Below are 22,811 nucleotides of genomic sequence, written 5' to 3'. Positions count from 1 at the left end.
AGCGTCGCCGTGGATGCGCCCGACCGAACCTGCGAAAACAACAAAGCACGAGTCGCGCTCCGACGGGGACGTGGAATCACACAATGCTTGCACATCACCACCAGCTGTATCCGTGGCGACCGGCGTCGCCGAGGACAACGCGCCGGCCTCGCTCCCCGGCTAATTCTTGGACGTAGCTAGCAGCGTCTAACTTCCCTTTCGCCTCAAGCCCTCAACACGTAGGGGGCGCTATCTACAAAGTCGGCAAGCTCATAGGCCTCCGTCCGACGAGGAAGTTTGCTGCTTCGTTCTCGCTTCACTCATGGCGGCGGCGGGCCGCTTCTCGTCCGCGCTGCTGCTCCTGCTCAACATGGCGGCCGCGTTGTTCGCCCCGCGCGGCGGTCTTCACCCCGCCCCAGCCTCCTTGCACGCCGACGGCGCCGAGGACGACGGGGACGTGGACTTCTTCTTCTTCCCGTTCCTGGTCCTCTACAAGAGTGGCCGCGTGCGGCGCTTCATGGGCACGGACACCGTGCCGGCGTCCACGGACCCGGCCACCGGCGTCGCCTCCAGGGACGTGGTCGTCGACGCCGCCGCCGGCCTCGCCGTGCGCCTCTACCTGCCGCGCCTCGCCACCAACCGCACGGCGGGGACGGAGACGGACGGCGGCCAGCTGCTGCCGCTCGTCGTGTTCTTCCACGGCGGCGCGTTCGTCACGGAGTCGGCCTTCTCGCCGACGTACCACCGGTACCTGAACGCGCTGGCGTCCAGGGCCCGGGTCCTCGCCGTGTCCGTCGAGTACCGCCTCGCCCCCGAGCACCGCCTCCCGGCGGCCTACGACGACGCGTGGGCGGCGCTCCGGTGGGTGCTCGCGAGCGCGCGGCCCGGGGCGCCAGGAGCTGATCCCTGGCTGTCGCGGTACGCCGACCTCACGCGGTTGTTCCTGGTCGGCGACAGCGCCGGCGGCAACATCGCGCACAATGTGGCGATGCGCGCGGGGCGGGAGGGCGGCCTGGACGGCGGTGCCACCGCCATCCGGGGCCTCGCGCTGCTGGACCCCTACTTCTGGGGGAGGCGGCCCGTGCCGTCGGAGACGAGGGACGGCGAGACGCGGCGATGGCGCGAGCGGACATGGGGCTTCGTGTGCGCGGGGCGCTACGGGATCGACAACCCGGTGATCAACCCGGTGGCCATGCCGCCGGAGGAGTGGCGGCGGCTCGCGAGCGCGCGCGTGCTGGTCACCGTGGCGGGGCTGGACCTGCTGGCCGCGAGGGGCCGCGCGTATGTCCACGCGCTCCGGGCCAGCGGGTGGCGCGGCGAGGCGGAGCTGTACGAGACGCCCGGCGAGTACCACGTCTACTTCCTCGACAAGCCCGGCAGCGAGAAGGCGGCCAGGGAGATGGAGGTCGTGGTGGACTTCATCAATGGCGGCCAAGGGGGCTCCACAGGTTTAAGGATGGACGCCTGAAGAACGAAGCTGCTTATTTTGAATGCTAAGAACCTAAAGCTATCCTGTATATTCCTGTAAAATTGGAACGGTTGAATTTGTGCGTCAAGCTATGGAAGGTCTAAACCTTTCACAATCAAAACTTCTAGAGAACGATAAAGGAATGCCTATGGTCGTAACAACTCTCCCAGTATAATTCCATAATAGTAAAAGGAAAAAAAGTCCAAATTCCTCGCTCGTGAAAGTCCAGATAACCCCCTAAATTATGTTTTAAACTATGCTATTTGGTTCAACTTACCTCGTAATGCAATTTTTCATTTTTGTTTCTCCGTACACAAGTTGAATTTTAATTTGAGACTTTGCATGGTGGTAGTGGACATCATAATCTATATTAAAAAAATATTTTACAAATTTTTCATCATTAATTTTTATATATTTTTTATCTCAAAGATAAATTTTATTATTACATGAAAATAGTGATGAAAAATTCATGATATATTTTTTTAATATGTCTTATAGTGTTTGCTATCATCTCCGCAAAAGTTGAACTTAAAAATCCACTTGTGCATGGAGAGAAAAAAAACAATCCACTTGTGCATGGAGAAAAAAAAAGACAAATTATGTTAAGGGTACAAATGATATAGTTTAGGAATAAACTGAACCAAGAAATACTTCAGGGTTATCCAGACTTTGATTATACTTGAAGGGAGTAATTTGAACTTTTTCCACGGCATGTTCACCAAATTCTACTCTGACGTTAACACTAGGGGGAAGTTGCTGGTGTCCACATGTCAGAGGGAAGTTGAGTCAGATTGACCTGGACAAATCCTTATTCCACTATGCACAGATTTGCGCTACATTTTACAGAAATATATAACACACTGACGCTCCCAACAATTGACTCTGTCACTCCAGAACAAAACTAACCAGCTGTCCCTGACTCCCTGTTAGAATAGATAAACCGAACATGCATTTTAATGTCAATAGTACATTAGTACTGCAGGCTAGAGGCTACACAATAAGCGAGCAGACCTGGTTTGGAAGCATTGTGTTAGCAACCTAAAGGGGTATGATACCCTATTTACAGAATATATTATGGTTGCTCTTGAATCAGAAATCTGTCTATGACCAAGGCAATGCACAAATGTAGAGCTACGACTGCATGTCAAGGCTAAAATGTGGCAACCAGCAGGAGAGCATAGTAGCATACACGATAAAGAGGTTGTCCTATGCTGTACAGAATTTACAAAATCGCTGTGCATTGTGAAATCACCCATAATTTACTGAACCGCCAAGCGTTGGAGATGATCCATGAAGACTTGGAAGCTCACGTCATCCGTGAAAAGAACATCCCCTCCCGGCGGTGGCGGATTGTCGGAGTTATACGTGACAGATGGATTGAGCTTTGCCAGTAAAAATCGGGCCTGCAGTTATCAAAAGAAAGTAAATTCAACAGAAATGGCACTCGCTCCATTCTCTTTTGTTCGATGTTAATGCATTTGTACAGTTGTTGAGATGTATACCGGGCCTGTTCGCTTCAGCTTATAAGCCGGCTGAAAAGCTGAAACGGCTGATTTGTTGTGAGAGGAAAACACTGTTTGGTGGCTGATAAGCCGGCTGAATAAGCTGAAGCGAACAGGCCGAAACTTTTGCAGTTACCCCTTGTGGCTTTATTTTACTAGAAATTAAAAATTCTCTGTTTATATAAGTAACTTTGACAACAAGTATAGTGATATAGTTCTATTCGTCCAACCTTGATAGTTTTAACAAGTTAATGGTTATATAAATTTGATGGAGGTTGACCACTTGGATTTCAAAGGGGGGAAACAGAGGGAACAATTCATTTGCTCAGTTAGTTCATGAGCATCCCCTGATATACTGAATGGTTATTGGACTAAATTGCAGTTTTCAACTGAGTTTGGACCACTAGTTCCAAACTGAAAGTAAGCTGAATTTGTAAATCTTATCCAGTAGGAGAACAAAGTTTGCACTTACTTAAACAGATATGCAGAGAAATTTCCTGAGTGCAAAACAGTGTCTTGAAAAAAAAAAGAACTTATTAAAAAAAAAGAAATAACCTGAGAACCATATTGATCGCACACAACCAAACGAGGCACAGGAAAGCGCTCCTTGATTACTGCATCAGCTTCCTCCTTTGGAGCTTGCAACAACTGGGCAAATGCCTGAACATCACACAGGTTAGTTAGGTTAGTTATTTGTTTGTTAATGTAGCATATACTGTATATAGTGAAGCCCACTGTTCTTAGATCGGCCTTACAGCCCCATGTCTACGGCTCTGAACCATATAATCTAAGCTTGGATTTTTTTTAACATGAGAAAGATTGGAAGAATTTCAAACATTTTGATGTAAAGGCAAATTGTTCAAGAGTTTTAGACCAAGCCTGGGTAAAAGGTCATCTATAGTCATAAGTATGTAAATACATATAAGTAAAGCTACATGGAGCTCAACAGGTTAAATCTAGTGTTTAAGGTTTCAATTGACAAAATATTACCTCGTGGCCTTCTTGATCTTGGTAACCAGCCTTTCGCCACTGTGCAATTGTTACTCCATGGAATATGACAACAGTAAAATAAGAATCCAACAAAAGGATCCTATCGGCTGCAATTGCAGTTACATCCAACAGAACAGGCTCTGGACCTGATTGAAATGAATAAGATATAAGTGATGGCTGGATCATCACAACTGCATTCGCTACATTCTCTCTGTTTAACATCATTGTGAAATATGCAGTTTCATCTGGACTATTGTTAGAAACCTGAATGGGAAATAAAATAAGTTAGTGCACGGAGAAGTATGATTCCACATGGTCTGTTGATGAGAACTTCTCAACAAACCAGGGAAAATGCTTTACCTGAACGAACTGAGATCGTCTCAAATTAAACATAAACTGGGGAAAAATTGACAGACGAGGGGATAAACTGAAAGATGAGGGTGTTTCTTTGTGATACTCTCCAAACTTCGAGCATAAACTAATCAATGCTCGATCAAGCCATCTTATCGGGTCAAAATCAGCCTGAATGAAACATGAAGATATATTGAGTATATTAAGGTTCCAAAAACAGAAACAATCAATAACTCCAGCGAGCTGGCAACATTTTATTACTGGAAACATATTCATACTTTTGCGTTGGATTTGTGGTCATACGAGAAGGGATCGAGTCCGGAATGAGGATATACGTGATAGGTTAGGGGTAGCACCAATTGAAGAAAAGCTTATCCATAAGGCGTGACAGTAATGTGAAGAGAGGCAGAGGAAGACTAAAATTGACATGGGAAGAGGCAATGAAAGGAGATTTGAAGGGATGGAATATACCCAAAGATTTAGCTCTGGATAGGAGTGCTTGGAAAACAGCTATTCATGTGCCCGAACCCTGATTTGTGGCTCTTGTTGGGTTTCAACTCTAGCCTACCCTAACTTGCTTGGAACTGAAAGGCTATGTTGTTGTTGTTGTTGTTGTTGTAAACATATTCATACTTTTGTGATACTATCTCCTATCTCAAGCGAATAAATTCATCTATAATGTCAGGTATGCTCTAATTCTAAAATAATTTAAGAAGCATAAGTACCTCAGCTTCCATCTTAAATGAGACCAAGCGTGCCATGACTGCAGCAGCTGCTTCTTGATCAAAGCCAGCTATTAGCTCCTGAAGCACATGCAACCCAAGTAAGTAAAATACTATATTTGTTTCCAAAAGAAACATAACAAGGAAAAAACAGGTGATACCATTCAATAGACTAAACAGAAAAATGATTGACTATCATGGCTAGAAGAAAACTTGCCTGCACACCACCAGAACCAGCAACCCATTTTCTCGAAAGTGTAGTAGCTCGTAATCTCATCTGACCCTCATGATGCTGGTAACTGCACAAAGCACCTCCAAGTCAGTTACATAAAATTCTGACAACATTACCTTTTTACCTAAAAATGACGGAGGCAAAACAGATTCCCTACTAGGTTAAGAATTGGAAGTAGAACTGATCATTTGCTGATTGACCAATTGAATCTGACCCATCCTTCTTTGCAATATCAAATATTAAACATAGTGATGTTTTCCTGTCTAGACCACACATCTTCCAAGCACTGGTGTTTCCCTGACCCACGATTGTATCTGAGGATAGAGGACTTTTCTGCATAATCAACAGCATGCAAAAAGATTCAGATGTATAGTGTCAGATCCAAAAAATTGACAATATGCAACTGATACAAGCTATACCTTCTCCAGGGAAGTACAAGGTCCAATAATTCCTTGGATTTTGACGTCCTTTGAGCAGTTAATCTCAAATATACCGCTGCAAATATAATTCATACACGTAAATCAAAACACTCAAATAACTGATATGCTAAGATATATTAAAGACCATGAAGAGTATATTTACTTGAATGATAAATCAAGATCATTGTCACTTGACTGAAAGATTCGTCGAAGTGAGTCTTTAAAAACAGAATGACCAAAACTTTCTGCAAGCACAACTATTCCACCAGTTCTCTCCACTGCAACCTTCATCTCAGCAACACCAACCTGAGAAAGAGAATATAAACAAGATTTTTTAATTCAAAAAAAAGCAGCTTGTGCATACTGAACCACCACAGTATCGAGATGTACTAACTACTAGTAGTTTTTTTCATTACCATATTTCAAATGACAACTATTTGACTTATATTGTTGCACACACTACTACGATAGAGTTAAAAAAATGATAAACAAGACTATATCACCAAGTTTAGCAACTAATTACATGGTGGGTGAATGTTAAACTAATAACAACTCCAGAAAAAAAAATACATCAGTTACTTTACCAAATTGGGTGAAGCATTGAGTTCATATGCCAGTATGCACATTGCACATGCCTACTAAGTTTCTGTTGAATGGCTCATCATATCATATATTGACTTGGTGAGGCCACAAGAAAAGAAAAAAGAAAAAAAGTTGTGCAATATCAGTCTATGAATTATTGCATATCAAGATTAGTTTAATTCCCAGCTAACAATACAAACCAAGAAAATGAAGCAAACATTTCATAAAATAAAAAAAGGAACAGAACAAGGGCCTTGTTCAACGTGCTAACGTTTGATCCAGACCCAGACTTCAAAAGGAAAAGGAAAGGCAACAAACCTGGTCAAGCGCACAAGCAAATAAATCAAGTACATGCCCTTGATTCACAAGCTGCTTAGAGATATCCTCGTAGAACTTAACAGCTTTGTTATAAAGTGGAGCTGAACCTTTATTGAGGTCTTTGTGTGAGCGAATCGGTTCTGATAGGGATTTGGATACGATCTGAAATTTTTGAGAGAATATCATTATATAAAGTACTTAGAAAGCATAAGCGATAAATGACCAGTGGCAGTTTCTAAGAAAAAACATGATATTGGAGACAATCCGATTCTCAATGATAATCAATATCCAAGGAGGATTAATGTCATGGACATACTCGTGCCAACATTTCATCACTATCACACAAGCAGAATTCTATAGCAAGTGGGAAACAAACAGGATAAAATGGCATTTAACTTTATCCGGAAAAAAAATCATGTACATTGAGAAAACTTAAGTAGAATGTCCAAAACAGGTTGATCTTATTTTCATATTACACACAAAGCAGGAGAGGTTTAATATACTTTCACTACAGATAAGAAACACAAAATTATATCCAGAACAGTAGAACATATAGCAAGGTGCAAAACCACAAACTTACCACCACATGAACGTGAACTCTAAATATACACAAACCTTATAACAATTAACAAGTTTAGCCATATCTAAGTCTTTTAAAATTAATCCAGTCGATTTGGATGGTTGCGCGATGTTTTCAAACAACTAGACGTGGAGCCAAACACAATCTGTTTGCCAGTACCAACCCAAGTAGGATGGGGTGTAATGAGTAGTTGCAAAGCGTATTGAAGGGAAAATGCTTTATTACTTATAAAGTTATAATAAAGAGATTAGAGATAGGTTGTGTAGTGGTAGGAGAATGATTACAAACACCAACCACTATAAAAGGCAGTCATGGCAACATAACTGTTATGCGCAACACAGCAATAGTACCGCAGGTACTGTAGCAACAGGCCTGTGTGGCTAGGATTTTGGAAGCCATCTTTCTATGGTTAAGATTGTAGCTTTCCTGATAAAAAATATTATAGCTTTCCATTATATTCCATAACAGTTAATTAGTTTCCTAGGATATATCTACTGCTTGTTGTTTTTAGATAATGATATCTACCGCTTGGTATCTTATCTATTGGTTAGGATGGTTACTATAAATTGATTTTACCTGTATCTGTTAGGAGAGCCTCTAATAAGGAAGCTTATTGCAACCACTGTAATTAAGCATGAATCAAAACAACGCATTCTGGTCTTAGCTTCCCTAGGAGTGGCAACACTAACTGGCCATCCTAACATCTACATTTACAGCATCGGTGTAGATAAGAAAATGTGAATGAAGCTTAAAGCCGTGGCATTAAAAAAAAGAACTTTTGACTTACAGAACCAGGTCCCTCTGTAGATGGGCCACCTACAAAAGCCATAATTCTAGCACCTGATCCAGGGACACAAACCCCCAAGAGACTAGCAGCAACACTTAATGCAACTCCGGTACATCTGGATGAACGTTTATCAGCTGGAACAGGCCAAGGGTCCCTTTGCAGTTCTTCTATAACCTACAGAAAAAGGAAAACAGTGTCAATAACGTAATGATGGAATGGAAAATTGGTACATCACGTGAGAGTGGCCATTTCACAATGTTCCACATTTTGAGTAAAGTACTTTGATGTGTCATGGTTTCATAATCAAGCAGAGGTCTTAACTGAATTCAACACAAACTCGCACTCAGAGGCAGGCAGCAGGAACCTAGCAATGCTCTCTGTTGAAAGGCCATCCCTTGCACCTGCGATCACACCTGTTGTGGGTTTAGTTTTCCCAGCAAAGAAGCTCATTTGGTCCAGAATTTGCTCCTTTGTAACTTCTTTTGTCCCTTTGAACACATATGACTTTGGCAACAAGCCAAAACCCAATTCGTGCACCTATGTGGAACGAATGTAATTGTATTAGTTATTGACCAGTGCATTCAGCAACGAAGTATCAATGAAAGAGATGATAATGACCTGCACATATGTCCCAAAAGTAATAAATCCAACAAGGGATTGATCTGGCAATAGTTCAATAGCTTGTGCTAGAGCAGACTTCAAATAGCCAATCTCCTCCTCAATCATACATGTATCAACAACAAATAGGAAGACTGGAGGCACCACAGGACCCGTTTCAGCAGTGGATGCGTACTCAACGGTGGTAAATTGTGGAAAGAGTTCGGCAGGGAGATTGTTTTCTGAAATAGTGTAGTAGTGTTGGGGGAAGTGATTGCGCTGAAAGCAGAATGGACAGACCCAAATCTTAGCAACAAAGTCAACTACGGAGAAGGGGTTGAGGATAGAGCGGCACATGCGGCAACGGAGTGGGGCATAAGGAAGAACAGGAATGGTGGGATTTGGCTTTAGAGGAGTAAAAATGGCAGAAACAGGGACCACGCAGTTAATAGCATCTTGCTTTGTGCCTGGTATAACATTCCATGCCATTCTTATCCCATCCTGGGCCTCAAGGTCGAGAAACTCAGACATTTTCTGTAATCAAGTCGCAATAGTGATGAATTGTTCAAAGGAACCTCTGTTTCACAACAGTGTCAGGCCTCTGTCAGCGGCAAGCTCTCCATCCTGTAACAGCCAATTCAACATTGGGTTAAATTGGTGAAAGCCAAAACCAATGGAGAATAAAAGAATAGTAAGTCAGTAACAACAACTGATATAAACAAAACAAAATACAGCCAGCGTACGAACAACTGATATTACAGGCAGTATCAGTCATTGTGAGCTTCTGAATTATCAAACCACTGCAGCTGTCTCCAGGTTAAGACTAGTGCCCAAAGTGATCCTAGAATGAATCTCCAAACTATTCCTGAACAGAGAGTTAACCTCATAATTGTCTTAGCATCTGAGAAACCCCTTTTAAAATGTTATATCACTAATAACAGTATTAAAGCTGATAAGTGGAGGTCTCTAGTCTCCACATGGGTAGTCATCGCTACCTGCGGAGGAGATTGCTCATGCCGATATCACGAGGCATATGGGTTCAGTTAAACCCCAATTTGTGTTTAAAATTAAAGGCATTAGCTGCGAAATTAAATTCTAAAATAATACATCACACAAACCAATTCGCAAATGTCTGGACGGATTGGAGCATCAATTCCAGCAAATAATTGGACTCGATTTCTCACAGCAATTTTCCCGCAGAGCAAAACCCCACCCATTTCCAGAACAGCTGACGCAAGCAAGCTAGGGCTTTCCTTACCAACAGAAGACGAAACCGACCCCAAGTTCGGATAGATCTCCGCTCCTGAGGGAGGAGGGCGCCGACGATGATGGCTAGAAAGGTAGAATTCCGCTGAAGCGCCGGTGTGCTTCACTTCAGTAGGAGGAGGAGGACTGGAGGGTTCGGCGATGGTGCGAGGCAAGGGAGCAGGGGGAGGAAATTGGCGGAAGGTTTCGGCTGTTGGTGGTGGAATCGCGCCGCCCGCGCGAGGGGATAGGGTGGAGCGGGGAGCCGGCGGAGAGCAGGGCTAGGCAAGGGACGGCGATCGGTCGCCTCGCCGCCGAGGGGAGGAGAACTGGAACACGACAGTCCTGCGGGTTGGGAGTTGGGACTGGTAGTACTCCGTACTTGTCAGCTCCGACTCCGAGTAGGGCCTTGCTTAGTTGTCAAAGTTTGGAGGTGTCAAATTACTGTTATAGCACTGTAGCACACTATAGCGTTTCATTTGTATTTGTAAATTATTATCCAAACATTGACTAATTAGGCTCAAAAGATTCGTCTCGCAAAGTACAACAAAATTGTGCAATTAGTTTTTAATTTCGTCTATATTTAGTACTCCATGCATGTACCGCAAGTTTGATGTGATGGAAATCTTCTTTTTGCATAGTGCCAAAGTTAGGAGTTAGGGCTAGACTTGGGTAAAAGTTTCAGAAATAAAGTTGGATTTTGTGCGAGGAAGGCCTGGTTTATAGCTGAACATAGGGGTGGGTATCCCGTAATTCGAGTATTTTAAAATTTGAATTTTCAAAATAACTACGGTAACCGCACCTAAAAATACCTGAAGAAAATATCGGGTTCAGGTTTGCTCGAAATACCCAATAAATTATCTATACATATATATTAAACCTCCTTGGCTATTTATGTAGGACCCACGTACTATTCGGGTGGGACCTGCTGGTCCTCGGGTGGACCCACGTACTATTCAGGTGGGACCCGCATGCATTGCTTGGTGGGACCCATAATTCTATTGAGTGGGTCCCACAATAAATAAATTAATATGTTTTTCCCATTCAGCCAGCAAGGAAGGTCTCAAGCTATAATACACTTAATAAAGACTCACAGTCGGATCTTATATTGTAACAACACCTTCAAGAAGCGTTCATCATCTCTATGTTGTGTTCCCCACACATTTAATAAAGACTGATAGTCAGATCTCCTATTGTAACAGCACCTTCAAAGCGTTTATCTCTATGCTGTGTTCCTCACAGTTCTATTAAGTGGGTCTTATGAGTAAAAAATTATATTTTTTCCAATTGTCGAGCGGGAAAGACCTCAAGTTACTTTAACGAATTTAATAAAGATGCTATGTCCCTATCATGCTGCCCTCAGCACGTAAACAGAAGCTAACACCGTTTCAACCGATTTTTTTTTCACGACAATAATTTGGAACGGGCGCGCAAGGCGCGTCCATCCGCCTAGCATCCATTTATCCCCTACCACCGCCATGCCATGCACACAACTCTAAGTAGTACATGGGATGAAAAAAAAACACATTTCAACATATCACATACTAATGTCCACATCAAACAAAAGTAAATAGATAGACAAATTAATAAATTTTGCTACATTTACAACCTAGTAATGCATAATCAAATATCTTCTAATATAGTTCGGTTAAATCGGATACCGGAGTTGAATACCCAAATTAAATTTGGGTTTCTTAAATTCGTGCCCGAAATAGTGATAGGAAATATCGGGTTCGGATATTTCGGGTTCGGAAAATTCTGCCCACCCCTACCTAAACAGGTGTAAGGTAATCTTGGCAGAGGGCTTACTAGCTGAATTACTATTTTTTCCGAATATAAAGCGGGAGCACTGTTATATCACCTATGAAGAGGAAGGATATAAGGTTTTAAAAAAATCAATATTAGATAAAAACTTGCACACTCATGCTCAATTTGAAGATACAAAATCATAGAAACTAGGGTAACTTGGTCCCCAGAGGCCATCCTTAATAGCGCCATTTTTACTTTTTATCTCCTGTTCAGCCGCAGACTCTCATGAGCACACACATACTCCACTTTATGAATACATATACATACCCCTACTCGTTAATCTAATGAGCACCTCCGAGAGATTAAACTGGCATATCCTTGAGATTGACGAAATTACCACTAACGTCTTGTTATCGACGAGCATGTCACCTACCATTAAAACAATAGCACAAGTTAAATCTGGGCATCTATTCTTTTTCAAAAAAAATTGCCGCTTTGGCTCGCTTCAATTGCTTAGGCTGATTTGTGAGCTCTTACTTCCACCGTTCCTTCACCTCTAATGCCATTGCGGGAGCTGACACTTGATTTTTTTCTCTTGCGAATCACATAGTATAGACGCAGATGTTCACAAATACGTACACCTCTAGAAAAACACACACGCAACCCTACCTTATGAACACCTTCGAAAGACTGAGCTGACAAATCCTCGAGATTGAAGAAGTCACCACTGGCGCCTCGCTGTTGACGGGCATGTCGTGTACCACTAAAAGAATAGCGCTGGTTAAATCTTGGAATAAATCTAGAAAATGTGAGCATCAGTAACGAGTCGAGAACTCAAACCCTAGGGAGCAGGTTTCACAACAAGGAACCTTACCAACTGAGCTACGCTCCGTTCGCAGCTGACACTTGGATCAACCAACATATTTAATAAAGCCATCATTTGTTTCCATGCCTCCCTGGCAAAGGTGCACTAAAGGTTGCAGAGGACACAAACCAAAAATGATGAATCACTGGAAATGTGGAGCTAAAAAAACTTATAAGGAAAATTGAGTCAACGAGAAAATGGTAAACAACATTCCTGTAAAAATGTTGAATCAACAAATTTAGTGAGTAAAAATAAATATTGGGTCAACAAAAAAAGCCCATGGGAAGGAACATAGTAAAAAGAAATGAGTGGAAAAGTATCCAAAAAGGAAAGGGGTGAGAAAAAATAATTGCTAGTAGTAAAAAAGAAAGAGGTGGGAGGAAATTGACCACACTACTAAGCAAAATAGTGGTGCACCGCCAAATAAGAGAATCCCTTTGTTGAAAATGGCGTGGCAATTGGGCTTAATATAATTTGCTAGTTTTGAGCTATAAAATAATTTATTGTCTTTTGTTTTTCCCAAAATACAATACATATGTAAACACTCATGTACAAACACACATGTTCGCTCCTATAAATCCACACTTATATCTATGAGGACTCATGAGAGACTGGACCTGTATTATCTTGATTAACAAAGTCGCACGGCACCTCATTGTCGCGGGTTACCCACCACTGAAAGAACCCTTGCAAAATTAAAGGCTCAAACACGAGTAGACAAGTTCCATCATACAAAACCTAACCAACTGAGCGGAGAGTTCATAAGACTCAATTAGTTTACCTTTATCCAGCTAGCAAATCCTTTTGTATTTGTCAGAGGTTAACTGGTCTTTTATTTTTCTTCTTTGTTGAAAAGTACTTGTTTTCTCTACTATTAACAAAAGCATCATCACTAAGATAAATAGTACTTAATGGAAAACAAATTTGAAAATCTAATTTAGGGTTTGTTATAGTTTCTACTTGAGTTGTTATCGAATATATTGTCCACTTCGACTGAAAAGTATTTTTTAAAAATATCAATGTGTGTACTTGAATAATTAAGCAAAATAATAAATGCCATTTATTTGTTTAAAAATATTTCGTTTGTAGGGCATCTTTCAAACTATACGTGTACTACGGAGTTACTTGTTAATATACTTGCATAGCACATGAACCTTAATAGACTGGCCAGAGTAGTGTAAACGAGTTAAATTTTTGAGGAAAGTCGCTAAGGGCCTCTTGCTAGTTGCTACAATATCATCGCACCACGTACTTTGTTCGGTTGCTAATTGCTAGTTGCCACGAGGATATATGGCGTGTTCGGTTGCAATTGCAAAACGAGGCCTGTCGTGTGCCTCACAAAATCACGGAGGCCCGCATCAACATGTTGTCGCCATGTCAGGTTATCCCCGCAACTTGTGCAGACGAGATGGCTAAGACACTGTAGCGCTCGACGTCGACATCGTGGCCTTCAATTCGCGTGTTATACTGTCCACGTCAACATCGTCTCCCTCGGTTGCTGTCTTGCTTCCATCCCGGCAAACATTGCAAGAACTAGTAAACTGCAAAACGACTCAACGGCGGTAACAAAAGCTCTCATTAATTCTTCCGATCACTTATGTTGAACTACTACAGGTTTACAACTGAACAACGCGCGCCATTGCCATCGAGAGCCTTGGCCTTCTTCCTTGGCTCAAAAAGCGATCGATCGACTGGCTCACCATGCACACCCGCATGCACACCACGTGCAGTCACACGAACCCTTCATCTTCAAAGCCATGGCCACCACACCGCCGTCGGCATCCGGGCCAATAATTACACAGCTTCGTGCCTCGATCGCTCTCCCACCACCACCTCTCTGCCTGCCTGCCCCCAACGCTTCCACTCACCACCGTCTTCTTCTCCCTTTCCTTCCCTTCTTCCCCTCCCCTGTTCCGCACCACCGACGACGAAGAAGGCACCGTCCGACGCGCCGCCACGGCGCGCACCGGCCGACATGTCCCACCACCTCGGCCGCGTCGTCAGCGACCTCAGCCACAGCAACTCCCGCGGAGCGAGGGGCCGGGGCCTCCGCCACCAGAGCACGGCGACGAGCAACACCGACGGCGGCGGCAACGGCGGCAAGGCCAAGCAGAAGCTCGCGCTCCTCTTCTCCGGCGTCGTCGCCTGGACAAGAAGCGAGAGCAGCGCCGCCACCGAAGCGGGCAGCGGCAGGGCGAAGAACAGGAAGCAGGAAACCACCAGGGCCGGAACAGGCGCCAGGCGTCGAGGCCTCGACATAGTGGTGGCGGTGCGGAAGTACGTGTCCATGGTGGAGCAGCTCTTCGCGTCCTACTCCGGCGGTAGCAGCAGCAGCAGCAGCCGGGACGGGGACGGGCGGGACGTGCGGCGGCGGAGAGTGCACACGTTTACCTACGGCCGCGGCGGCGGTAGCACCGCGTCGTCCAAGCGGCACAAGGGGAGGCTGTCGTCGGCGCCCGCGTCGCTGCGGGGGTCGCCCGCCAACAGCGGGCACCTCTCTGTGGGGGACTCGGTGACGAAGACGTCGACGCCGTCGGAGGTGAGCACGATGGAGGAGCTGCGCAGCGCCATCCAGGCCGCCATCGCGCACTGCAAGAACTCTGGCGTCGCCACCTCGCAGAGCGCCGCCGGCGGCGGTGGCGACAAGCAGCAGCAGGAGGAGCGTAAATGTTGAGGCGGTGGTGGCGTGTAGCGGGTGTCTTTGCGTGCGTGACACTTCACGGTGGTACGTCACGAGCAAACGTACGTACGCGCAGTCATGTACAGTGCGTATTTGGGCCATGGCCGACCGTGACAAAGTTTAATGGTTTCGGTGTGTGTTTTATCCAGAAGTGTAAAAATCAAACTGCATACATGATCGAAAACAACGCAAAGTGCAAGGAGAACAAGAGGTTCATTTGTAGCGAATTGTGTACAATTCTGTGAACTAGTAAGATGGCCCGTGCAAATAGCGCGGGTCACTAATTTTTTTCTAACATTTTTTTTCAATTTTTCACTTCCAAAAATAGATTCAAATTATTTTGTGTAGTCATGTCATCATAATTGTTTTGTCTGAATGGTCTGGATCAAGCTATCATCTATGTCTTTTTCAACATCATATTTGCCATGTATTTTTTGCAACATGAATTCAAGAGAAAAGTGAATACTTTATATAGATAAATATTTTTGTATTTACTGAAAGTAATATAAAGAATTGTACATTTTTAACATGAATCTAATTTTTAACTTTTGATGTGGCGATCTACTTTGTTGCTTGAGAGTTTTAGTTATGGTGCATAATTAATTAATTATCCCTATATTTCTAGAAGAAGATCTATAGGTGAGTGGTTTAATGTATAGTAGTAGAAGCCATAATCTCCTATCTTTTCAGTGTTCTCCAATCTTAATTGCTATAGCCACCATACATGCATGCTTCCGTTTGTCTTTCCACACCCTCTTCTTTGTGCCCATCCTCTCTACCTTACTTCTGATCTTAAGGAGCTTTGTCCGTTATACCACGGTTATCGAAGATACATCTCTGATAGTGCATGGCGTTCTCTCTTATCGAACACTAACCACATGTTATTTTAGATGGCGTGCATGTCGAACATCAATTTTCGAGTTGCTTTGTGCTAGATCATATCATCACTCCGCCGTGACTGCATCATCTATCTTTCCTTTCTCCTAGACTTTAACCTCTTAGCCGTCCATGATCATAATGGTGCATAGCAAATACATCGTCATATTGTTTATGTCACTACCATATTTCTATCTACTGCCGTTCCCTTATGCCAATTAATTGATCAGAAACCCGCGAGGTTACTGGGCGGAGCTGGGCTAGCCCAACACCTAGGGCCACTAATGAGCCGATGGGCTTGCTGTAACTGGACCTCTTTTGTACTACAGTGTGTTAGCAAGGAGAAAATTGGCCAACACCTAGGGCTCATGCCCCTAGTGGCCCTAGGCTTGAATCCGCCACTCTGCAGCGGCCATATATGGATTGTATGTAGTGTATGCATGCGGAGAATATCAGCTCAGCTAGTGCTGACAAACCCCGCACGCGACTCTACGTTCTCCTAGTGCATGTGCAAGCCGCCACCAAAGCAGACAGGGGGCGGGGCAACACCGCAACAAAAGAAAACGACAATCTGTGCCTCCCCTCCCCTGCAGCTACTGCTCTGTTTTGCCAGTCAATCAATCATTTACCACTCTAGAATGTGTCCAAGCTAGCCATCGACTTGCTCATCGACAACTCAAGTAGTGTATGACCCGCATCAACTGTGGATATAGCTGCTGATCTGATGGAAGAATCTGTTGTCACCTTAGCGCTTTACACCGACATTGCGGTTTGCTAATTTCTTCGATTTGCAATTTGCTAGCTACTTCCTTAGTCACATCGTGTTCTTCTTGTGCTTGCAATCGGGAAGGTGTTGAAGCCTGCTACCAAGATAATAGCCAATAGCCAATGATAAGGATAAAGAAAATGGAATAAAACATGCCAGAGTCATCACCGATAATATTTACATAATTCCTAGCTGCTTCTTATGTCACGTTGCCTTTTTGGTTGCAAAATCAGGGAGGCGTTGAAGACTAGATAGGGTATGTTTGGCATTGCTCTGAAACTAAACTCCAGCAACTCCAACCAATTTTTCAGCCAAACACCCCAGCTCCAAAACTCCATGGAGCTGCCAACTTTATGAAGCTATAGTGCAAATGGGGATGGAGTTTTGGAGCACCTCTTTTGCAATTCCAAAACTACCCAATATGAATCTCCTCGTGAAGTTGTTGGGTAATTACCCACCAATACCACTGGTTAAAAAAAACGGTTCATTTCTTTTCTCCCGAGCCCCCCACCTCCGCCCCCGCCCCCGCCCCCGCCGTGACTCCCTCCCGCCGGCCACCGTCTTCCTCCCCTGCCGTCGGCCACCGTCTTCCTACCCCGCACGCCCCGGCCGCCCACCTCGCCGTCCCGCCGTCCGCGCCCACCCCGCCGGTACGAGCGTGCGTCTCGCTAGCCCGCCACCCCCATCTTGCCTGGGCGGGGCTCTTCCACCGTCGGACTAGGCCGCCATCCTGAGACACGCCTCCCGCGCGTTTGCACCCCTTCCCGCACCTTCTGAGGAAGAAAAAGATGAGGATAGAGAGGATGACAAGTAGGGCCTGCATTGGTGGGCAACAATGGCAATCCACACTGAAATCGGTCTTTTTTGAAGCTGAGAGCACTCTTTTGGCCAAACACCCCATCTAGACCGCTCCAACTCCACCCAGAGCTAGCTCCACCTGAAGTTCTGGAGCGGAGCAGCTCCACCTAGAGTTGGAGCCATGCCAAATAGAGCCATAATAACCATTGATAAGGATAAAAAATAGGGAAATAATGGTCAGTGATGTCCACGCCACTTCTCTCCTCAACATGGAGTGGAGGCCGTCTGCAGTGCATCTCCGACCAGCTCGAGGGATGCAGTGGGTCCGTCCCGGTGTGGCTGGTGCAGGAGGCTTACGCCAGCCAGCCTGCTTTTCCTTTTGTTGTTTTATTTATTAACATTGTTTTATTTTTAATCGGTTTTTAGGGATCGGTGATGCTATCCTCCACCCCTGCAAATGGATCTTCAGGGGTGTTTTGTGATCCACCCATGGTATATTTTTAGCGGCTAGATTCAATAAGAATTTCTAGATCTTTCATATCTTACCAGCAACGATTTTAAGTATGCTATCGGTACAACCAAATCTATGCACAAATGCTTATTGTCAAAGCATTTTCTTTTTTACGCTCTTCATTTTCATAAAAAAAACTATAAACTTAATTCGCATGTAAAACCAATGCATAGATATGTTGTTTTAATTTTAAAATTTGGTTAGTTAATTTATTTAAAACATATACAGTTTTGTGATGACTTTGTCATTGGCCAACTGCCGGTAACCAATTATTCATTGTAGGTCGCATATCCAAAACCACATTTTCATCAACACACCTTGCCCGGTAATCAATCATGATGCTTAATCTAGGCCACTGTTGACACGTCTATGAGGGTTTTAAATTTCATTTTCAACTTTTTTGGGCCCCATCGAAATGAGCGAAATTCACGAATTTAGTCGAAATTCAGGTTAGAAAGGTGGGTCTTTCGGTGAATGGGGTGATATTTTGACAAATAGTAATTTGGTCATGATTGAAAAGACCAATGCAAGCTCTACTCGCCAGGGGCAGCAAGGTCGGTAGGAGACAGCAACGCCCAATTGCATATGCAACCCCCCCCCCCCCCCCCCCCCCCCCCTCCCTCTCTCTCAACTCAAATTCTTCCGGAATTAATGTTTTCTCCTTTCCTCGATGCATAAACTAGAGGCCGGTCCAAGTTTTGTGCTGGTCAAACTCAATGTGGGTGCATTTCAACAAGGATGATTGTCGTGATTGGAATCGTGTGAGGCAAATGAAGTGACCTAATTATCAGGTGGCCATCATGCTGCTATCTTCTTTCAAGTGAGAAAATATCTATTTTCAAACCGTTTTTTATTTCCATGCATCCCATACTATATCTTATCAAAGTTGGATCATAGTCCATGGATGGCTTAACCACGTGCAGAACTGTAGATTATTTTTATTTTTTGTATTTTATTTTTAGTCGTATACTTTAAATATGGACTTTTCGAATTAGTTAGCCTAGACCGTTAGATCATCATAAGATTTAATGGTGTATATTCCTTTTTTATTATTAACTTGAGATTTTTTAGAGCCTCCTGACAACGTAATGTGTCCTTTTGATATGGTGCCTGCAGGTAGCACGTAAATGGGCAGAAGAATTTGTTTGGTACTGATCATTACGGCATGCATGCGTTTGACTGCTCCTTGGTCTCCTCCTTTTGTTCTGCTGCGGTTTTGCCAATTGACATTGTCACACTGATATTTGCTCGAGAAGTTTCGAAGTTCGAACCTAACTTGCTAGCTGCTTTCTATGGCCTTTACGTACGACACGTTGCGTTCTTTCTTCGCGTAGCGTTTGCAATAAGGGAAGTGTTTAGAAGTGAACCGGTGATCACCTTGACTCCTCTCTCCTCAACGCATTAAAGGATTTTGATTAGAAAAGAATATTTACATAACATAGTTGGTGGTCTCTTACTCTCTTTCGAGTTGTACCGGACATGGACTACCATACGTCTTTTTTTAAGGGGAGGACTGCCATATGCTTAGAGTTAGAGTTGTATCAAAGTTAATAATCATACTTGACGTGTAATCTTTAGGTTAATTTTAGACCGTTAGATTGCTACACACACTAGTTTTATCTTTGGACTTTGGAGGATGCTTTGAGATTCGAATTTTGTACTTAGTAGTTGAATTTCATAATACATACTCCTACATGAGACATCGTCCATTTTGATGCGACATGTGATTTCTCATTCATGAAAAGAAGTTTACATGCATGGTCATGGTCGTGATAGCCCTTTTTGGACCAGACAGAAGCAGGTTAATGCAACGCAGTACAACTCGTACACAATCTTTTTTGACAAAACATGGAAGGAATATGACTGTATAAGCAAGTGTGGTTGGCTATAATCATCGCCGTAATGAATTCGAAAGCTTCGCCCACCTGCAGGTCGTACTGGTCCGGGGAGCCCCCATTTCAGCCGCGACGGCGACGGGTGGTTGGCTGGCCGGCCGGCTGGCTGTTGCTGGTCTCGCCATTGAACTGAGCTGAGCATGATGGATCAATCGTCGATCGAACCTGCGAGTGGCTCGGGATCATGATTTCCCTGCAGGCCCAGGAATAAATGCCCAGGTCCTGGTACGGGAATCAGCTGAACGCGCACGGCATACGCGCTGTGTTCTTGGAATATCTTCCGTGCTGACTGCTCTTAACTTTTGTTTTAGGTAACATTTAATTTCACCCGACTTAGCATGGTGCTACCGTGCTACGGTTTCATGTTGGGATTGGTTTTTCGGCAAGCCTTGTTAGAGCGCAGCAGCGACGCGTACAAACTTTCATCCGTTTTTTGGCGGCCTTGACGGGACGGCTTGAGGCGTCCGCCGTACCCCCCCACCCACCCAACACAGCCATAGTGCTTCCAACTTCCAAGCCCAGTCTTTGCCTCAATGCCTCCGGTCGGTCCGGGCGTCCGGCTATCATCACTTCATCAGGGTAAGGGCCACCAGTCACCACCATGGACTCCAGCCAGGGCAATGCGGCAGCCCGCTCAGATGATCAGATTTCTCTCCGCGCAGAAGAAGCATTTGTTTCTGTCGCTCGGCCGGCCAGGGTGGAACTCAGACACGGATGGCAGCCACCAGATAATGCACGGCACGCACCGAAAGCCGCGATCGACAGCTAACGGCGCGTATAATTTTGCCCCCTGCTCTGCACTCTGATCGCGCTGTCGGGCGGGGGGGGGGGGGGGGCCTGCAGCCAATTAAACGGAAACACTGCGCGCGGCGAGAGCGAGACCAGTAGACCGCCCACTCGCTAGGACTAGGATAGGATAGGAGGAAGACCGAGGGAACGAGAGGACGGCCGGCCGGAGCGGCGGGCAGAGTCTGCTCGGTGGCAGAGATGCTTGCCACCGCGCGTGCAGCGCAGACCTGGAGAGTTCTCTGGTTGGCCGTGCGCTGCTCGCGCTCGCCTCCGAATCTTTGGAGATCGGCGCGGCGCGGCGCGGCTTTGACTTCCATCGTCGGCGGACACAGGCTGTACATGAGTGCGATCCCTTCTTAAACCTGCCCATCCCAATTCCCAACTAGCAGTGCCAGTGCCAGTGCCAGCACCAGCACCATCGCCACTGGCTGCCTACTGCGCAAGAACACCATTTCACTTTCACATTTTCACCAAGAGAGAGTACTGACTGACTCATAAGGTCTGATCTCAAATAGAACAATATTAGATTGCAACATAGAGCACGACTTCACAGCGTGGGTTAAAAACTTACAAATCGGATCACATAACCCATTTTTCATTACCATTTTCTTTTCACGGAATCCAAAATCTACGGACAAGACATTTTGTACAGGTTGAGAGTGAAGCACACAAACGACTAATCCTACGGACTACACCCGGCCGGGAAATACAATCAGTTGACCGTCCAGATCAAAGAGGAAAAAACAGAACTCATCTAACTGAAAACAATCTCAACGTTTCATTAGCCATTACTCGATCCTACCACCCAAAAAAAAGAGTCGTATCAAAAGTCCAAGATCTTCGTTTCCACTGTCCAGGGAAAGGCCTTCCCACATGCCAGAAAGGAAGCAATTGGTGAATGGGAATGGTCAAATGGCCTTAGGTCTCTTCCTTCCCCAACTAGTGAAGGGCATGGAAAGTTAGACGACGGTGAACTGTGGAAGATCAATGCTAGCTAGAACTCTGCAACACCAAAGTTTGCCTCAGTAGTTACTTTGTCACGCTTCAGCTACATGCTGCACTAACCAAGTGATGGTCTCTGCTGGCTTCACTCTCCTGCCTCTCCATGTTCTCCAAGATCCTGCGAATTGAAGAGCGCACATGCTGTCAATGAGAAAATAAAGTTAAAAACGATGTGCTAGTGCTCGACAAGCTAGGGCGCAATGCACTGTATCTGTCTGCCTGGAAGGAGCAGAATCATCTCGAAATAAAAAGGAGATCCAAATTAAATAAAATGCAAGTCAAACCCCAAATACTAAAACGCCATGTCTGTAAATTACCACGTGAGCGTCGGCGGCTGGCCCGGCGCCCTTCTTGTTGTGCGCCCTCTTGAGCCCGAGGAGCTCCTTCCACCGCGGCCCGCGGCGGGTGGCGCCGCGGTCGGCGCCGGCGGCGGCGTCGTGCGCGCGCAGCTCGTCGCGCAGGGTCGTCGGGGCCCGCGCCGCCTCCCGCAGCGGCAGGATGCGGCCCTTGGAGAAGAGCTGGTCCGCGGCCATCATGGGCCGGCTGCCCACCGGCGAGAACTCGAAGTCGGCGTCCGCGCGCCCCGGCGGGCCACGCGGCGGCGGCGGCTCCAGGGCGAAGTCGCTCGAGAAGGACATCCGCGGCGGCGCCATGGGGTGCGATGGCGGCGGCGGCTGCTGCTCCGGGTTGTACATGTCACTCAACGCGCACGTGCCATCTAACACACAGGAGCTGCGGCAAACACGCGCATGATCAACACCTACTGCCGCTCGCGCTCGTGTGCTTCTGCTCCTCCTCTCGGCTCCTCCTGCTTCTGCTCCACCAGTGCAGTGTGGTGAACTGGTGCTAGCTACTAGCTAGCTAGCGAGCGTGCTGATGGGTGATGGGTCAAGGTGTCAAGTTCTGGAGGGATATGGGATGGGGTGGGTGGGAGGGGTTATATAGCAGAAGCAATCCTCTAGAGGTAGGGGAGAGAGATTTGAACTTTGAAGGGAGGCATGGAGACGACCGCGCGGGGTTTATGCGAACATAATGGCATGCGTGCGTTGATGCCGGGGTGTTTGGATACACCCCCGTAAATTTTAAATTTTAGTACCCGTCACATCGG

General features: G+C 45.5%; 4 protein-coding genes across 5 annotated transcripts; 2 read left to right on the top strand and 2 right to left on the bottom strand.

Annotated features, from left to right (window-relative positions):
- Nucleotides 1–123: 123 nt before the first annotated feature.
- On the top strand, nt 124–1,659 carry LOC101770067 (probable carboxylesterase 5). Its single transcript, XM_004973619.2, has one exon. It carries the CDS (start codon nt 302–304, stop codon nt 1,445–1,447), a length of 1,146 nt encoding a protein of 381 aa, XP_004973676.1. The 5' UTR covers nt 124–301; the 3' UTR covers nt 1,448–1,659.
- Nucleotides 1,660–2,323: 664 nt separating this feature from the next.
- LOC101769397 (protein transport protein SEC23) lies at nt 2,324–10,151 on the bottom strand. 2 transcript variants are annotated; one of them, XM_004973617.2, is made up of 14 exons: nt 9,786–10,150; nt 8,549–9,151; nt 8,252–8,467; nt 7,931–8,104; nt 6,564–6,725; nt 5,827–5,969; nt 5,664–5,739; nt 5,402–5,577; nt 5,230–5,311; nt 5,016–5,093; nt 4,300–4,461; nt 3,940–4,203; nt 3,505–3,609; nt 2,324–2,850 (listed from the first exon to the last, which is right to left on the bottom strand). In XM_004973617.2, the coding sequence occupies exons 2-14, from the start codon at nt 9,056–9,058 to the stop codon at nt 2,707–2,709; spliced, it is 2,292 nt and encodes a 763-aa protein (XP_004973674.1). In that variant the 5' UTR covers nt 9,059–9,151; nt 9,786–10,150; the 3' UTR covers nt 2,324–2,706. The 2 variants fall into 2 exon arrangements, with proteins under 2 accessions (XP_004973674.1, XP_004973675.1); XM_004973618.2 differs by lacking the exon at nt 4,300–4,461 and having other exon boundaries at nt 9,786–10,151.
- A 4,210-nt stretch (nt 10,152–14,361) lies between these two features.
- Nucleotides 14,362–15,060, top strand: LOC101778455 (probable BRI1 kinase inhibitor 1). The gene has a single exon (XM_004974727.3). It carries the CDS (start codon nt 14,362–14,364, stop codon nt 15,058–15,060), a length of 699 nt encoding a protein of 232 aa, XP_004974784.1.
- A 6,200-nt stretch (nt 15,061–21,260) lies between these two features.
- Nucleotides 21,261–22,621, bottom strand: LOC101778057. The gene is made up of 2 exons (XM_004974726.4): nt 22,021–22,621; nt 21,261–21,821 (listed from the first exon to the last, which is right to left on the bottom strand). The coding sequence occupies exons 1-2, from the start codon at nt 22,396–22,398 to the stop codon at nt 21,789–21,791; spliced, it is 411 nt and encodes a 136-aa protein (XP_004974783.2). The 5' UTR covers nt 22,399–22,621; the 3' UTR covers nt 21,261–21,788.
- Nucleotides 22,622–22,811: the final 190 nt, after the last annotated feature.

This window comes from Setaria italica, chromosome VI (genome assembly GCF_000263155.2).
Source record: "Setaria italica strain Yugu1 chromosome VI, Setaria_italica_v2.0, whole genome shotgun sequence".
Lineage (NCBI taxonomy): Eukaryota > Viridiplantae > Streptophyta > Magnoliopsida > Poales > Poaceae > Setaria > Setaria italica.
Note: the sequence above shows the minus strand (reverse complement) of the source record. Positions and strands in the feature narration are given on the sequence as shown.

Excerpts from the sequence above, each read along its gene's own strand:
- LOC101770067 (XM_004973619.2), top strand. The coding sequence starts at position 302 with ATGGCGGCGGCGGGCCGCTTCTCGTCCGCGCTGCTGCTCCTGCTCAAC.
- LOC101769397 (XM_004973617.2), bottom strand. The coding sequence starts at position 9,058 with ATGTCTGAGTTTCTCGACCTTGAGGCCCAGGATGGGATAAGAATGGCA. Across the intron at positions 6,726-7,930 it reads CTACAGAGGGACCTGGTTCT|ATCGTATCCAAATCCCTATC; the intron begins GTAAGTCAAAAG and ends CAAAAATTTCAG. Across the intron at positions 4,462-5,015 it reads CATTTAAGATGGAAGCTGAG|GCTGATTTTGACCCGATAAG; the intron begins GTACTTATGCTT and ends TGTTTCATTCAG.
- LOC101778455 (XM_004974727.3), top strand. The coding sequence starts at position 14,362 with ATGTCCCACCACCTCGGCCGCGTCGTCAGCGACCTCAGCCACAGCAAC.
- LOC101778057 (XM_004974726.4), bottom strand. The coding sequence starts at position 22,398 with ATGTACAACCCGGAGCAGCAGCCGCCGCCGCCATCGCACCCCATGGCG. Across the intron at positions 21,822-22,020 it reads CAGCCGCCGACGCTCACGTG|GATCTTGGAGAACATGGAGA; the intron begins GTAATTTACAGA and ends TTCAATTCGCAG.